The sequence below is a fragment of the Sitophilus oryzae genome, unplaced genomic scaffold (assembly GCF_002938485.1).
Source record: "Sitophilus oryzae breed Bouriz unplaced genomic scaffold, Soryzae_2.0 scaffold_172_pilon_pilon, whole genome shotgun sequence".
Classification (NCBI taxonomy): domain Eukaryota; kingdom Metazoa; phylum Arthropoda; class Insecta; order Coleoptera; family Curculionidae; genus Sitophilus; species Sitophilus oryzae.
The window spans coordinates 11,135,004-11,153,163 of NW_022146424.1; the positions used below are offsets into that span (position 1 = coordinate 11,135,004).

Here is an 18,160-nt window from a genome sequence, read left to right on the forward strand (position 1 = left end):
TATTAGGAAATCATTTTTAAATTATATTACCTTTGTTTTTATATTTTCATTGAAAAAAATAACGTTAAAATATCGAAACACCGAAACAAATGTAAATCTTTTTGGCAACCGTGGATCAACTAGTATATCGATATTTTTCTTATAACACAACTCATATCGATACTTTTGGACGTCCCTACTCAACCGGCCGGAAGAAACGCATCCGACGTCCTGCCAGAGTAAGTAAACCGACGCGACGTCCTGCTGCTGCCCGGCATTTTGTTGGCGGACATCGAGCGCGTCGCATTGTACCGCTACGGCTACTCGACGCTCGATTTTCTAATTAGCGGCTGGTTTCATTAAAACTAGTAAGTACCGTCAACCGTTTAAGTATTCCATCAAATGTTAAAATTGATCCGATTTTAAGCTTACATCTACGCACCTCGTTTATAAAATATAAATTTTCTGGCAAATTCTTGGACTATTTTCAGAAAACTATGGTTTCGTTTCGCTAGAATTTTTTGGTTTAGGATACCTAAAAGATCTAATTTAAACGAGTTCTCAGTTGGAGGCAAATTAGGTAAATTGAAGGTAGGTCTTAAGGGCTTACCTTGATGTAATAATATTGTATAGAGTGTATCTCAGATGGTTAATATGTTTAATATAGCTTGGACAGTAACATAGCTTTAAAAGATAATTTAATCCTGACTGAAACAAGTCAAAAATGAAAAAGATGACAATCTTTGTCAATACCTCGACGCATTTTTAGAAAAAAATGCTAACAAAGATGACTTGTTTCAGTCAGGATAAAATTATCTTTTAAAGCTATATCAGTGCCCAAGCTATATTAAACATATTAACCAGTTAATATACACTCTATACAATAGGATTACATCAAGACAAACCTTTAACTGAGAATTCTGCAAAACTCCATTTACTCAGGACATACTTTCAGGTAACTGTCAAGATACCTATATCTATTATAGGAAATGTTATAAGTTGTATTTTTTAGATACAAGAATGGATTGGTAACAAGTTAGATCATTTACAATATGGATGGAAGAAAGACCGAAAAGGCAATCTGACACCTATTCAATCAACAGAAGATGTGGCGCCTCCTGACCTACTAAAATTATTTTTTTTTTGCAATTGCAGTGCTACTGAATCAATTGCACAAACTTTTATTTTAGTTGTGGACGAAAATGACGCTCTGGATGACGTCACAACAGATTTCATTTAATAACTTTAATTTAATAATAATTTTTTAACAATAATTTTATTTAATAAATAATATTTAAACGTTATTTTTAATTGTTTTAATGCTTAAATTTATACTTGATTTATCTATATTAACACTATACTGTTAACTCAAAAATTATAGCTGATTGGTTTAAAAAAACTGGAAAATTTATAAAACGTAGAGTAAAAAATTGCTCTATCTTTATTACTATTTATTTTAGGGAAAAAATGATTGAAGGTAAAATATTTTAAATTTAATTCTCTACAAAAAACATATCTTTAGTTTTTTTCGAAAAAAGTTAAGCAAACGGAGATATTTGAAAAAAACGAAAAAATCCAAGATGGTGGCGGTTTTTTTCAAACTTCCCCCACTGGGACCGAATGGGACTTTTGAGGAGTTAAATAGGAGATCATTATCTATGTATTCCCGTTGAGATTGGTTGGTTACTAATTTTTTCCACCTTTACATATAATACTCGGCTACGTTTACTGGCCTATAGAGCGAATCGTCCGTTCGTTCAACAAGTACCAATAGTTTTGTAGACAAGTACCAGATGATTTCGTCCGACGGCCATTCGTCAAGCACTTGCTTCGAGAGACCATCTGCGCGCGAATGTGATATATGTATGTATAGTTATAAACAATAAATGTTGTTTCACATGTGCAAATTGACAACACAGTGAAAGTACTCCGTCGGACTAGTGTTGCCAACTTTCTGAAATAGAATTCCCCACGAAGACGGTGAAAGTTTCCCTTTTTTTTTTCTAAAAACTCCCACGAATTCTTAAATTGAGTCGGGATGAGTTTGAAATAACTGCAAATATTTTCAGGGCTGGTAGATCTTGACAAACGAAACATAAAGAAACATATTTTCTCTCTACCGTTTTTCAAATAAGTTCAAAATAATCAAGTTATTCAAGTTTGAAAATTAAAAAAAAATTGAAATAAACAGGTAGTTCTAAAGAGTTATTATTTTAGTTAAAAATATACAGGAAAATTTAAACAAAAATGCAGGATTTTCAACATCTCTTTTTTTGTGAAAAAACCTCATAGACTCTGGGGTCGAAATATACCACCCCTAAAAATATATCCACTTATTTAAGACACAGTCAATACAGACACAATACAGATATTACGTTTTTTTAAATGAAAATTTAAGAATTTTCCACACAAATTTCGAAATATACTTTTCAATTTTTGTTTTTCACGCAAAAAAGCTCACAGGCGTGTTCCTGGGATCGAAATATACCCTTCTAGAAATATTTGCACTTCAAAAATCTGTATTTAGTTGCGGTAATGCTAGTTTGAATTTGCTCACTTTGCTGAGAAATGCGTATACGATTAACTATTTTTTACGAATAATACTAGAATTTAGAATTTCCCACGAATATGATGTTTTGGATTAAACTTTCCCTTTTCCCTATGAACCTAAAAATTTCCAACGAATCGGGAAATTTCCCACGAGTTGGCATCACTGCGTCGGATTTTAAAAATACACACGATCAACGCGGACGCCTCGCTCCATGTGAAATAGCGCTTATCGCAAACTAAACAAACAACTTTAACAAGATAAGTTGTATTTACCTAGTCCGGTCTTCTCCTTGAACAGCAGCGGCGTGCTGAAGCCATACTTCTGGAAATAGGCCACGTTCAGTTCCTCGCCGCGCATCTCCTTCACCATGCCGTGGGCCTCGAAGGCCGGGTCCTCCAGCTTCTCTTGCAGGTTGAAGGTGCGCCGGCCCTCGATCTCATCCTCGTCGCCCAGGGCCCAGTCTTCCGAATAGAGTTTTTTCTGTTTCCTTTCCCGCTACAACAACAATATCAAAAATCAGACTCAAAACTGGAGACAAACTTTTATTTAAACATAATATCTCACAACATTTGGACTCCCAGAAAATAACAGGTATAAAAATAATAGCACGTGATGAAAAACAACAACGATTTAACTAGGCTTTCCAGCAGAGGCGGGCTGTTATTTAATTATCCGTTATTTATAAGTAACAGTTCGCAACAGCTGTTACTTCTAAAAAATAACAGATATAAAACTGCAGTGGCACACAAATTTTCCCGGGCTCCCAACAATTGGTACTTTCAGAAAAACAACAGGTGTGAAAATACTAGTACGCCGAAAGAGAAAGCTCGTATTGTAAACTTAACATGGCTTTCTAGCATAGCCGGATTGTAATTAAACGGATTCGTTAACTTTTACCTGCTCGTTATAAATAACAGTTCCCAACAATTGTTATTCCCCAAAAAAAAGCAGATATGAAACTGTTCGCTAGCTACACTAATTTTATGCCGCACACACTAATTTTATAGGGTTCGCAGTTAGTAGTTTCAGAAAAATAACTAGTGTGAAAATACTACCGAAAGAGAAAGTCCGTGCTCTAAAGTAAGGATCGCTAAGCTACAGAATTTAACCAGGTTTTTAGCATAGTCTGATAATTAACCATTTGTTACTTTTTACGGCAACAGTTGTTATTTCCAGAAAATAACAGATATGAAACTGTGCGCTGACTGCAATGGTTCGTTATGGGAATATGTTATCGCTACTACACAAAAATTTGCTAGGTTTGCAACAATTGTTATTTCCAAAAAATAACAGGTGCGAAAATAACGCTAAGAGCGAAAACTCGTGACTGTAAAGCTCACCGCGTTACAAAATTTAATCAGACTTTCCAGAAGAGACGGGTTGTTATTTAACGATCCATTATCTTTTAACTGTTATTTATAAATAACAATCCGCTAACAGTTGTTTATGTGGTCAACTCAAACTATAAATAAAAAACTTATTGATATTGTTACAGGATAGTAAGAAGAGATGATATAAATGAGTAAAAAGATACGATAGATAGTGACGGGTGGGGGTCGTGACTCGTTAGCAAGCGTTGTTGTGATTCCAATGACAGTGACACCAATAATGCTGGTTTGTTGAGATTTTATAGCGGTGGAACTTTGCTGGCAACGGTGAATCACAACATTGCTGGCAACGGTGGATCACAACATTGCTGACAACGGTGGAGCACAATGACTAAAGAATACAAGGACATGTAACGCCCATATACGGGCTGCAGCAGAATTTGTGACATTAGACGCCATTTTTTTGGTTGTAACGAGGAGGAAAGTGTGCAAAAGGCATAGGTGAAACATTCTTTGAAACCTCGCCCAAATGTCTAGAATTTACCAAAAAGTTATGTCAATGGTATGCGATTGATAGTCTTTCTTACTTTCTTAACAAGATTTATACCTAAAGCTTGTTAAAATAAAACACACCATTTTTAACAAAACTTTATTTTCAAAACATGAGCCAACAATAAGTAAACATAAAATAGTTAAACATGTTTATCGCTTCCACCAAATATTTCTTTTACATAAATATTTCTTCGCCTTGTTTTCTGTACAAACGAATGGGAGTAGCGAAAAACACAGATTAACAATGTTTTAGATTTTTTTTGTGGCGATACACCAACATTTTTTAGATTTTGAGTTTGGTATGTAAAAAAGAGGACTTTTTCAATACGCGAGAGAAAATATGACAGTGGGATCAAAAAGAGGACTGTCCTCCGGAATAGAGGACGTTTGGCAACCCTAAGCTAAGTTAAGAAAAATATGTGCCACAGAACTGTTTGGTGATAAGGTAACAATTTGCTCTCAGGTGTTATTTATCCTTGTTATCTTTAGTCATTGATGGAGCACAACTTTGTTGGAAACGGTGGATCACAACATTAATGGCAACGGTGGATCACAACATTGCTGGCAACGGTGGATCATAACATTGCTGGCAACGGTGGATCACAACATTGCTGGCAACGGTGGATCACAACATTGCTGGCAACGGTGGATCACAACATTGCTGGCAAAGGTGGATAACAACATTGCTGGCAACGGTGGATCACAACATCGCTGGCAACGGTATAAAGAGAGAGTTAAGAGAAGAAATATAGCGACGTGGCAACAAAGCCTGCGAACCATAAATCATAATTCACGACCTCGCGACAAGTGAATAAAAAACATACGCAGTCAGTGTTTATACCGCCGCACCACGTCGTTATTCCTTCCGAATTTCAATTCGACTACCCCTTAACGCTTTTATCGATATTGTCTTGCGGCCGCGTCGTAACGGGGCAAAGAGGTGAAAGCTACAGATCAACAAGTGCTACCCCTACGGCGGGGGTCTCGGTTGGCGATTTTGCACGTTCCAAGGTGGATAATAGCAAACCCGGAGCGTAAAACGCTCGTTTAGACGGCGAGGTGCAACAGAATGCAACGTGGAGATCGTGGAATCTAAAAAATATATAATTCGAGAATGGAACGAATGGCAAATCGAAAAGATAAAGAAATTTAATTCAGAGCATTTTTGGTGGCATTTTCTAAAAACAAAGTTTATTATTAAATTAATTAATAGCTGATTTGGCTAACTTTTTATCCAAGAGAGGAACTATCGGAAACAAGAAATAGCCATCTTATCCGATATAGCCAAGCACTATTGAAAGCAATTAACTCAGTAACCATCAATTCGAAGTTGGTCAAATAATGCCTAGAAAAGCTGAACAAGTTAGGTACAAACCGATATCTATCAGTAATTCGATAGTTATCAATAACTATCTGTTTTGTATGTATATGATAACGAGGAAATTATTAGACACCCGTCATAATTAACCAACATAGTCATAATACAGATTATGGGCTAGCTCCTAGAATATAAAGTTTTGTTCTGCATACGAAGATCGTCGTGGATAAACATATTTACCTAGGACCTTACCTTTTTTGGTTTTGTCATTGGATGACTATCATCCAATAATAATAGTCAATATCAAATATGATTTTATTTAAAGTCTATTTAACGAATGAATATTTTTCAAAAACGACAAAATGGCAAACATCAACTGTAACTGTACGGGCAATGGCAGCTACGTCGAAACATTGGTTCCCCATAAATCACCTAAATTAAGAGACGTTAGACGATGCAAATGGATGGACGGGTAAACGTCAGGAAACTTGAGATGACAAGAATGTAAAATCTATTGACACCCACTGCTCATTCACGCCGCGCCGCGCTGACGCCGGATGAGATCGCATATCCCGTGAGTAAGAGTCGATTTGGACATTAGCCAAATCAGTAGGCCATTGACAATGATATGGCCGAGGACCGCGGTTCGGATTCCGCGAAACCTAACCAGATTAGCCGAATTAGCAGCAAGAAGGAGACGTTACTTCAGCATCTACTTTTTTGTAATATTCCAGTGTTTAATTTTTAGAAGCAAATTCACCCAGAAATGCATTTATTTTCTCCTCGATTAAAACATACATAAAGACTGTTCAGCCATCGTTCAGCGTTACATCACCATTATTTGTCAAATATGAGTTTTAGGGTGTGTCTGAGATCAGTTTATATTGGTTAGAAAATTTTAATTACGTTCCTATATTACTGATTGAGCGAGTTCCGTTTTTTTCGGCATTTATTCATTTTTTCTTGAACTCTTCATCAGTTACGATCCCTTTAATTCCAATCCTTTGGACTGTCGGAATTCCTATTTCTAAAGCTACCAGCAACTCACTATATTATTTAAAAGCGCTATAAATTTGTATTTTACATAGGAATATTACACCTTTGCATTGTACTTACTTCATCTACGGCGTCCACGGGCTAAGAGTGTTCTACTAACGTCTCTTTCTCGAGAAAAATAATTTATAAGCTTAGCGATGAGCTCTTGTTCATTTTGAAACCCCAGGTATTGTTGCAATAAAAAAAATGAATTTTGTTTTACAGCGACAATCAAATTTTAATCCTGGCATTCACCGATGTCTGTCAATAAAATTATAACCCCAAATCAAATGACAATTACTAAAAAGAATATGCATTAATTTACGAAATGCCGTAATGACGTCATCAATCTCTTTCATCCGGTTGGCAAGTGATTGAGTTCGACAATATATAACGTGACGTTGAACAAAGGCTGAAACAGTCTATACATGTAATATCGAACAAACCTCGATTCTAGTTATATGCATAAAGAAAAAAAATGGAAAAACAGCGAAAAACGGCCAAGCATAGGAGGGAACAAACAAAAACGGCGAGAAAAATTCTTTTAGAAGATAAAATAACCCTGGAACCGCATATCCCGGTGGATATTTGAGATTCTTCTGGAAAATTCAATTCCCTCACTCTTTCTGTATTACTATATGGCTTTGGCAAGGCCGTTTTATTTTTGCCAGTAGGAAATTGAAGTTTCCGTATAATATTAAAAAGTTTCTCACAGCAGGTTCCTGCGGATGAACTTCATAATGCAAACATAATATTTTCTTCGAGATAATATATAATCTCTCAAAAATTTTGCATGCACAAGTAAAATTGGTATGTATTTTATACTACGAGGTTGGTACAAATAAAAACATAGCCAAATTTAATTAATTTTAAATATTTGTTTTTAAATAAAAGAATATGCTTCAAAGAGAATGCTATTTATTTAAAACTTTCTATGTAGACAGTGACACCGGTAAAATATATTAAAAAAGTGCAAGACTTGCAAGAGCCAGCTAGACCAAGATTGGACCCTACAAGACCTAGACCATCGCCTAGACCAAGAAAATCTTGACTTAAATCAATCATCATCATTTTCAGCTTATTCAACCATTTCCAATTATGGTGTAGGCTCCCTTCACATATTTAGATATTCTCTTTGTAATTGGGCCCATTGTCTATTGTTGGCTATGCGGGCCCAAGTTATCCCCGCTAATTTTCTAATATTTATCATGGTCCCATCTCAAGTTCGGTCTTCTTCTAGGTTTCTTAGTTCATCGTGGGTACCATGGTGTAATTTTTGTAGTCCATCTGTTGTCCGTCCTTCTTGTCAGGTGTCCTGCCCATTCCATTTGAGGGATTTGACTCTGAGGATGACACCTATTACCTGGGTCTTTTGTCGTATCCACTCTATTTACGGTCTTTCTTGGTTATTCCCAGCCATTTCCCAGCATAGTTTGTTCCATTGAGCGTTGTGCGACCTGCAGTTTCCTTATAATGTCCGTTTTAAGTGTCCAGGTTTCGTATGCATAGGTCATCACTGGTAGTTCACATTGGTCGAATGTTTTCTCCTTTAGATAAAGTGGCATTCTAGATTTGAATATGATTGAGTTTCTTCCATAAGTACTCCATGCTAACTTAATTCTTCTGTTGATTTATTATGGTAGTAGAGATCCCGAGCTGTGTATTAGTTGTCCCAAATATATGTATTCTTCTACTATTTCCAGTTGATTAGAATGTGTGTAGAAATGACTTAATGATTATCAGCAGTGAACAAAATAATAGAAAAATGTTTACATAATAGAATGTCAGAACAGGCAACACAAAATAAAGTAATAAATGCAGCACAATATGCTATCCAGAAAAATTCAGGCACGAGCTCAGCTGTATATGACTTGATTGAAAACGTAAAAAAATGCATAGAAAAGAAACATATGGTCGTTACAGTATTTTTTGATATGAAAAAAAGCATTCGATACAGTCAGTAAAGAAAAACTCTTAGAGAAACTAATTTCGTATGGATTTGAAAATAACATCAACCTATTAAAAAGTTATTTGAATAACAGACCCCAGAAAACAAAAATCGGAGACATAGAAAGCAATAGCAGCATAGCTCCATATGGTCTACCACAAGGTGGCAACTTGCCACCAGGCCACCACTACTATAGGTACAGGGTGGGTCAAATTCGACGCTTTTAAATGGAAACACCCTTTTCTATAGGAGATAGACAAAAACTAATATCGGTGTCTGGAGCTCAATTTTCATCAAAAACATGATGGTGAAAACCGCACATCGATATCTGTTACCGTTTCGGAGTTACGGGGTGTTTTTCAAAAATATGCATTTTTAACAAATCGCTGTAACTTTTTTGCTATGGAAAATTTTGTATTTCTATGAAAACATTTCCAAAGCACCTTTTTACGTAGAATTTAATGGTTTAAGTATAATTTTTTAAAATTAATAATTTAAGAGTTATCAACAGAAAAATTGATTTTTTATTTGGGACACCCTCTATATTTTTAATTAACAAAAAAGAATTTAAAATTACCTTTCCAAAAATATAGCACACTTGATATTTGTTATAATCCCCTTCGAAATACAGAATTTTTAAAAGTTCGCCACTTTTAACTAGTAGGCTTTGGACCCCTTATTGATGATATGCCCTTAATGGAACTCGAAAACATATTTTCCAGCAAGACGACGCACCGCCTCTGAACGCTGAAGTTATCAGCAAATTTTTGCAGCCAATTTCATGAATAATTGAATAGCTAACCAAGATCCCAGCCGTGGGCCGTCGAGGTCGCCTGACTTAGTGCCCATGGATCTAATCATATTGATATATTTGCAGAAGAATAAATGTTCCTTATTTTTCGGTATAATTTAGACAAAAATTAGAAATACTTAGCAGTTATGAGAGGGTATCTTTCACCCCCACTGAGTTAATGAATACCGCGAGAAATGTTCAAAAACTGCCCCGTCTGTCCATAACAGAAGACGGTCGATACTTATTTTTATTGTTATTAGATATAGTTTAAATGTGTTGATGTTGGTTAAATATATTTTTTAAATTGTTATAAAATTCTGTATCTCTCATTGCAAATATTATTTTCGTTTTAATTGATGCTCACAGCTAGAATGTTTTTGTATTACAGCCGGTGCCGTTCAAAGCCTACTTATTTAAAGCGGGCGAATTTTAATATACTCTATATCTCGAAGAGGAATCGAGCAAAATATCAAGTGTGTTATATTTTTGAAAAGGTAATTTTAAATTCTTTCAATAAATTAAAATATACAGGGTGTCCCATATAAAAATCAAATTTTCTGGTGATAATTCTTAAATTATTAATTTTTAAAAATATATTTAAACCATTAAATTCTACGTAAAAGGTGCTTTGGAAATGTTTTCATAAAAATACAAAATTTTTCATAGCAAAAAGTTACAGAGATTTGTTAAAAATGCATATTTTTGAAAAACACCCCGTAACTCCGAAACGGTAACAGATATCGATATGCGGTTTTCACCATCATGTTTTTGACAAAAATTGAGCTCCAGACACCGATATTAGTTTTTGTCTATCTCCTATAGAAAAGGGTGTTTCCATATAAAAGCGTCGAATTTGACCCACCCTGTACATTCTATATACTAATGATTTATTTGAACAAAAATTTTTTGATAGAATGTATGCGTGTGCTGACGATTTATGTATGGTGTATTCTGACAAGACTATAACAATTTACAAGTAAACCTAAATAATGATCTTAAGAAATTTGAAATGTGGTGCTTCAACAATTCACTAACTATAAATGAATCCAAAACAGAATTTATAAGATTTAATATAAAAAAGCAATCAAAAGACTTAAATATAACTCTAAACGGGCAAAAAATAAAAGAAATATCTGAAGTCAATTACCACACACATATAAATAGTTTACACACATATAAATAGTTTAAAAAAAGAAAACGCCAGAACAATTGCCACACTCCTAAAACTTAAAAATATAATACCACCAAATATAAAGAAACCAATATAACATGCATTATTTTCATCAAGGAATATATTATTTAATTAATACGTGGAGTAATACTACCGAAAAAAACTTAAACATGCTACAAAGACAGCAAAATAAAATACTAAAAATAATATATAACTTAGATAAACTAACACCAACAGAAGAAGTATACCAAAAAACAAAAGAACTAAACATAAGACAATTAATAAAATATCATAATATATTACTTCTACACAAAATCAAAAATAAATTAATAAAAACAAACATTTCTTTAAAAACTTACAAACAAATACACGCTTACGAAACTAGAAGAAAATCAGACATCAGCCAAAAGAACACAAAAAAACTCTCACAAAAACTAACAACAGAAACTACCACAATATATAATATATTACCAAAAGAATTAACACAATTAAATTATAAAAATTTTAAGAAAAAAATTAAAAACATGATCTTTGAGGAGAGCGTATAAACGTAGACGACATAGACCAATTTATAGAAAAAAAAAGAACAATGCCTTCGATACCACCTGCCCAGGGAGAGTCTTAAAAGACTTCAAACTGTTGCAGATGAAGAAGGACGCAATCAACAACTGCCACGAAGATAAAGCTTAATAATATTATTGAATTGTATATTTTAAATAGTTGTATATATTTAGATAATAAATATTTATATTAAAAAAAAAACAATACCAGCAATTATAAAACGAAAATTGTAAACGTATATTACGATCAGAGCCGAGCGGAACGATACAGCGCAGCGACTGACTGAAAATTTAACATAATACATAAGAAACACTAAAAAAAAGTTCAAACCAAAGCAATCAAAAACAAAGACATCCAACTAAAGGGTTAATTAACTATTTTAGTTAAATGTCTAATCAAAACTCATTCGTGCAACGTCATATAGCCTGCATAGTCAGTTCCCGGTAGCGGCTAGACGCTTGACTTAATATTCATTATTTTTCATTTAATAAATTATTAATAAAATTTTGGGAATTTTTTAATTTTTCATTCTTTTATAGGCTAAAGGCTAACTAAAATTCAAAATTTAAAGTTTGCCAGACTTCTGGTAGTCCGTTAGAATTCTAATTAGTTACAGTTTCAGGTAGCTTTGTTAAACTGTACTTAAACTCAAATGTTGAATTTAACGAGTCAGTGGAAAAATGAAATTAAGCCGAGAAAACTTTCGCGTATAATTTTTTACAATTTCGAAGACAGTTTTTTCAATATTGCCATACCGAGTTGGTTTCTGTTAAGTGAAGCACTACATCAGAGTCGACAATTTCTCGTTGAGATGGTGAATTTAAACGTAAACGGATTAGTCTTAGGGCCATTTCGCACCAACACAGTCCAATCCAGTCACGATCAGTCACGTCGGACGTTGCTGAATCCAATCTAGGACAGTCATGAGAAAAACAAATGCGTGAACGAAAGCTGTTTTCAAACAAAACACGTCGTATACAGTCCAGTCGCGTCCAGACAAGTCAAGACTGATAGTGATTCGTTCGGTTGAATTTCTATGCCAGTCATTTGCGATATTTGTACACAAATGGATGTGGAAAGTTTAATTGTTTTGGTTACAAATGAAGAGGCGATATTTCTTGGCATTATCTAATAAATCGGGAAATAAGTGACTAAAACAGCTGAAAACAAGTCTTCTATTATGAATGGGATGTCTCCAAAATAAAGTTCTCATTCGAAGTAAAATTATTATTCTAAGAATCTCGTCCATTTTCAAAGCGTTCTGTTGTTAAACTGCTTATTTTTGCTGAAAGCACGTTAAAAAAATGCCATCAACAAACGTCGGACGCGCTTGGCGTGAAAGCAGTGGACTGTACTGATTTGACTGGACTAGACTGAATCTGACGGGACTTGGCTGGACTGTGTTTGTGCGAAATGGCGCTTAGCGACGATCCAATAACAGATTCACCAACAACGGCAGTCATCCAGGAAAACGTCGATGCTGTACGCAATCTGACCCAAGATAGATTCAAGATATGTCACATATCGTGAAACTGAATCGTTGGGCATTTCAAAGACCTCAAATCAAAAAGTTTTATATGGGGAATTATCTGTAAAGAAATTATTTTAGCGTTGGATACCGGATCTTTGATGGAAAAACAGAAAGCAATTAGACTCGATTGGTCAAAAAAACTCAAACATCGATTTAACGCAGAAAACTCAAAAAATATATACAGTATTGTCAATGGTGATGAATCTTGGATTTACTCTTATAAACACGAAAATAAACGTCAATCGGCTGTACGGGCGCGGGCGTTCCGAGATGAACCAAAACCGACGAAAGTTATCCGTTATCGAAGTGTTTCCAAAAAGGCAATGGCGACTTTTGTCCCAAAAGCAGGTCATGTAGCAGCAATTCCTCTGCAAGATCAGAGTACTGTTACTGTTGATTGGTACACATTTATTTGTTTGCCGGAAGTAATTGCTGAGTATCATAAAACCAACCCCCAACGACGAATGATCCTCAACCAAGACAATTTAAGTTTTTAAGGCAAGTTTTTTTAAGGCAAGAAAACGCAGAATTATTGGACCACCCTCCATACAATCCCGGCCTAAGTCCCATTAACTTTAATTAACCCTCGAGCGGGCGCGTCCGGAATTCTGTACCGCAATTTTACTAATTCCGTTAAAACAAAATATCCATTGGACGTAGGGCGGTGGTGCTATTAATTATTCTTATTTAGGGATATTTGACACCCTTGGTCGTAGTAGATGCGCATCCAGTGATTTTGGTTCAGTAGCAATTCTGTCGTAAACCTGGCAACTACAGAAGTTGCGGTACTCCGTGCCGCTACGCGCCCGATTATTTAAGTAAAATAGTTATCGTATTATTTAATTATTTTGTTTTATTTGGTGTAATTTTAAATTGTTAATTAATTTTTTCGATTGCGTTTGTAATAATCTGTTAAATATATTATGTTTATAACCTGTAGTAATGACGGAAAGAACCAGTATACAAACACTTCCCAGAGATTTCCAAGTTTTTCCTCGCTAAATATGCCCAGAGCTAAAGGTACCATAAGAAGCGAGTTGGTCTTTGCGATGTATGTGAAATCTATAAAACTACTAGTTTTTGCAACTAATGCAACAATAATTCTTCGCCAAAACTGCAGTGATAGACTAGTCAATTGTATTACCGATCTACCTATAAGAAGACTAAAAAATAACCTTAGATTTAACCTTTAGATTTTTAGATGAGAGTTTTATCTTCTTCCAGTGGTTAATTTTTTTTGAATATTTGAAAGGTTCTGTTTGGTTTATTTTATTATAATATATTCGGTATGATTTAGTTTTTGTGAGTTGGCAGTTTTATATATTTTTTTTTTATTTTGAATACTAAAAATGTTTCGTTCGTTTCTTTTTTTTTCTAATACGTTTAAGTTTTTAATGTGTTAATAAAGTAAATAGGTATTAAAAATGTCGCTTGTTACTGTTTATCATGCTAAATTTGACAATAAAATATTTTAAATTATTGGCGGGGATTATCGATTTTTAACAGCTGATTCTGGTCCGGCTGATGCTTCTGTGTTGGTTATTTATTACGAATTGGAATACGTGTGTGTTATACTTTTGCTTGTGAGTTTGTGTGGAGTAAATCGTTCAGAAATTTTAATTAATGTTTTATTTATAAAATAATGTTCAAAGATTCTACCACTGCAATGAAATAACAGGAAACTATGCATAACAGGATCATAAAAGAGAGAGGATAGGTAAGTGAGTTAGTGAGTTTACAGTTGAACCAACACTTACCAACAATTACTGGATTCTGATTCTCCATTTCAAGAATAATAATTATTATTATTGCAAATTGAAAACCAAAATAATAGGGTTATGTTATGAAATTCTAAACAAAAAAAAACCGATCGATACACGCACGCTAGACAATTTTAATTCCGAAAACAATCCACAGAGTTCCACCGTTGGTACTTCTTGCACCGTCACGAAACTATTCGAAGTCCGCGCATGCTAACAAAGTGCAAGAAAACCGATTCGAGTACGATTTCGAAACGATCCCGAAATGCTTTGGTTGGAACAAACCTAATAGTGTTTAATAGTTGTCCACTGTTTTTTTCTACCTCTACATGCAAAATATAAAAGAGAACACCCGTATTGCTTTGTACTAACATCGAAATAGCGTCCGTATTCCAACCGTTTGCGAAAGGGGTTTGTTTTTGGGGCGTCTTGTCGACCGGTTGCCTTGGCCAGATATCCTTGTCGACACTGCGGCGGGGTGGTGCCGCGACGTCCTATTTCAACAGGTTGGCCCTAAATTTTCGGCGAGAAGAAATAAAGGGAAAGGAAATCTTTTCCCGTAATCGATAGAATGGAAATTAGGAAATCTTTAGATAGTTTCAAATGTCGAACGAATTTGTTGATAGTTAATACTCCTCTAAAGCAGAGATCCCCAAACTTTTTTATCTCATTTGCGCCTTTATGGGACTTATTACGCCTTTTGTTAAGTGTTTTAACATTTGACTTTCACAAAAATCAAGAAAAAATACGGAAAGGGTGAAAACTACCCCCACCCCTACATAAATTTTAGTATAAATATTTTCCAACTCCACCGACGTCAGATTTTCTTTTCGGAAAATGGTCCTCTCTTACTACATTTTTTGTCTCTTGTAAAAAAACGCCACATCGCATAGTTTTGGAGAAAAACATTTTTGAAAAATTTATTTTTCCAAAGCAGACCTACAAAATGTACAGGGAGTTTAAATATTCCGTGGATATAGAAGAACTACGTATTTTTAGCCGACCATACCAACAGGTATGGTCGGGCTTTATATGGCTATTAAGATCGGCAAAAATTTTTTTTTTAATTTCACTCAAAACGAGTTATTTGGGTCATAAATGACCTAAATACAAAACATTTTCATGGTGTCTGTCTGTCTGTCCGTCTGTAACACGATAACTCAAAAACCGCTAAACCGATTTTAACCAAACTTAGCACAAAAATACTGTGGCACCCGAGAATCTGGCTATGAGTTTTTGGTGGGGGTGGGGTGTTGGTAAGGGGGTATGGGAGGGGGTTAAATATTTTAAAAAATCGTAACTCCAAAATTACAGTAGCTAGCGAAACGTGGTTTTCAATTTAAGATTAGGAATAATATTTGCAACAAAATTTGTAATAACATCAAATTCAGCCAAAGTCGCAGTTTTTGAGATATTCCGTGTTTCCGTTGTCCGTTTTTGAGAAAATCCGTGTGGAGAACTCCAAACTCCCATCGGACGCGACCCCAAGACCCGCGGAAATAACCGCGGACCAAAATTGGAAAATTCCTTTACTTTGAAACTAAAAGAACTGCCTACCAACTTTTATTAACATATTTTAGTATGGGCGTCTATACGTGCCTCCCGGCGCCAATATTTTTAATCAAAATAAGTGAATTGCACATAATTTACCTTTATACAGAAGTGCTTCGTTTGTCCGTTCGAGGGCATCAATAAAAACTAAACCGGAACATTAATTAATTTAAAATTTATTCATTACTCACATAAAATTCCATATTTTCGCGAACTATATTATTAGAGCATAATAGATTTTATGCGCCACCATAGCTTGATGTGACAAAAAACATTTTTTAAAAACCAGCTTCGAAAAAATACTTTTTTCCACAAAAAGTATGCGCGGTGGCGTTTTTTTACAAGAGACAAAAAAGAACCATTTTACGAAAAAAAGGAAGATTGGGGCACCCTGTATAAGTGCTTCATGTATGGACAGACTTTCTGGATGTGACATGTTCTTCAAAGTCATTAAAGCAAATAACAGAATGAACAAAATAACTGTCAAAAAATCAAACCACGTTGGTGCGGATCGTAAACAATTTGTGGCGAGATAAATTTAAACTCTCTCCTGCCACCAAACACACTGAGAGACCGTCGAGATTTCGTAAACGAATTTATTTTGATTTTGGCGCACGTCTGTTTATTTTTCTTTCGCTTTAACCAGCTGGGGGATTGTGGTTTTTATGGAATTCTAATCAGCGGCTTACATTAGTTAAGTAATTAATTATCTATAATTTACAGGGTGACCAATAAATCTGACCATTTACAAATATTATTTTCGTATACAAAACATATAGCTCCTTTTTAAATGTGACTTAGGGAACGTGCTATTTTTGTAAAAAGGAAAAAAAAAGTTTCCACGTCGTTTTTCGTCAAAAGGAAGAATTTTTTGGGGCGCCGGAAACATTTTAGTTTTTAACGACCACCCTAATATACGAACTGTATTCCGGAAACTTCGGCAGCATATTCTGCAGATAAAAAATTTGTATAAATGTATATCCTAAAATACTTAGTTTCAGAGATACAGGGTGTAGAAGTTTCATTTTTATTTCGATTTTTCAAATAATTTCTGAAGGAACATCAATTTTTGGATGAAAATTGTGGTCTGGTAGTTTTTTGACATGCGAAATTTGATTTTGATGTCAATATGACTCATATTGATAGGGGGCGCCACCTACATGTGTTTTCAATCCCGTTCAAATTCACCCCCCGAGAAGGGGTGAAATAAATAAAATTATTTTTTCGAAATTTCGGAGAAACGGTAAGAACTAGAAAAAAAAGTTCAAATAAAAGTTGTGGAGCGTAAAATTTTACATAGAAATAATCTGTTTTTTTGCGCAGATCAAAATTAACCGAGATAGGGTTGCTAGAAGCTAGGGGATGATAGTAGAAATTAAAAAAAATATAAGTTGCTGAAAAATTCATATATTTAACATTTTTATTCAATTTGTTTGGAAAATTATAAATTTCAATTAAGATTGTTTTAAATTCACACCGAGAAGGGGTGAGAAATATAAATATTTTTTTTTCAAGTTTCCGAGAAACGGTAAGGACTTTGAAAAAAATTGGCGCCGCGCCGGGAGGCACGTATAGCCGCCCATACTAAAATATGTTAATATCTCGAAAACTGCGACTTTGACTGATTTTGATGTTATTACAAACTAGGTTTTTCCCGCTACTACGTTCGCGTTACACCTCGATAGCTCATGCATTGATTTAAATTATTTACTTTGTATATAGAGCTAGTGAGCCTTACAAATGCCCTATTTAAACTATGTTTTTAAGAGTTATATAGTATCAATTGTCGATTTTCTGGGTATTATACAGGGTAAGTCTTGAATAAGTGCAAATATTTTCAGGGCTGGTAGATCTCGATAAAAACCCATATTTTCTCTTTACCGTTTTTCAAATAACTCTTTCGAATTACTTTAAAAATTTCCAAAAAAAAATATTTTTTGCTTAAATTTTGAGAACCACTGCAGCTTTTCGGATTTTTCTGTCTTGTAAATTTACTACCTACCTATCTATGTTGCCATATTATCAAGAAATTATGGTTTTTAACTAAAAACTAAAAAGAAACCAAAAGGTTTTTCAAAAAAT

At 34.5% G+C, this 18,160-nt stretch overlaps 1 protein-coding gene across 3 annotated transcripts in view; it reads right to left on the bottom strand.

Annotated features, from left to right (window-relative positions):
- The window catches only part of LOC115881558 (jmjC domain-containing histone demethylation protein 1-like), a 57,203-nt gene that overhangs the window by 19,741 nt on the left and 19,302 nt on the right, over window positions 1-18,160 (bottom strand). For all 3 annotated transcript variants that reach the window (XM_030899099.1, XM_030899098.1, XM_030899100.1), the window contains exon 2: window positions 2,803-3,025. In XM_030899099.1, the coding sequence (XP_030754959.1) occupies window positions 2,803-3,025 (223 nt within the window). The remainder of the gene's footprint in view (window positions 1-2,802; window positions 3,026-18,160) is intronic.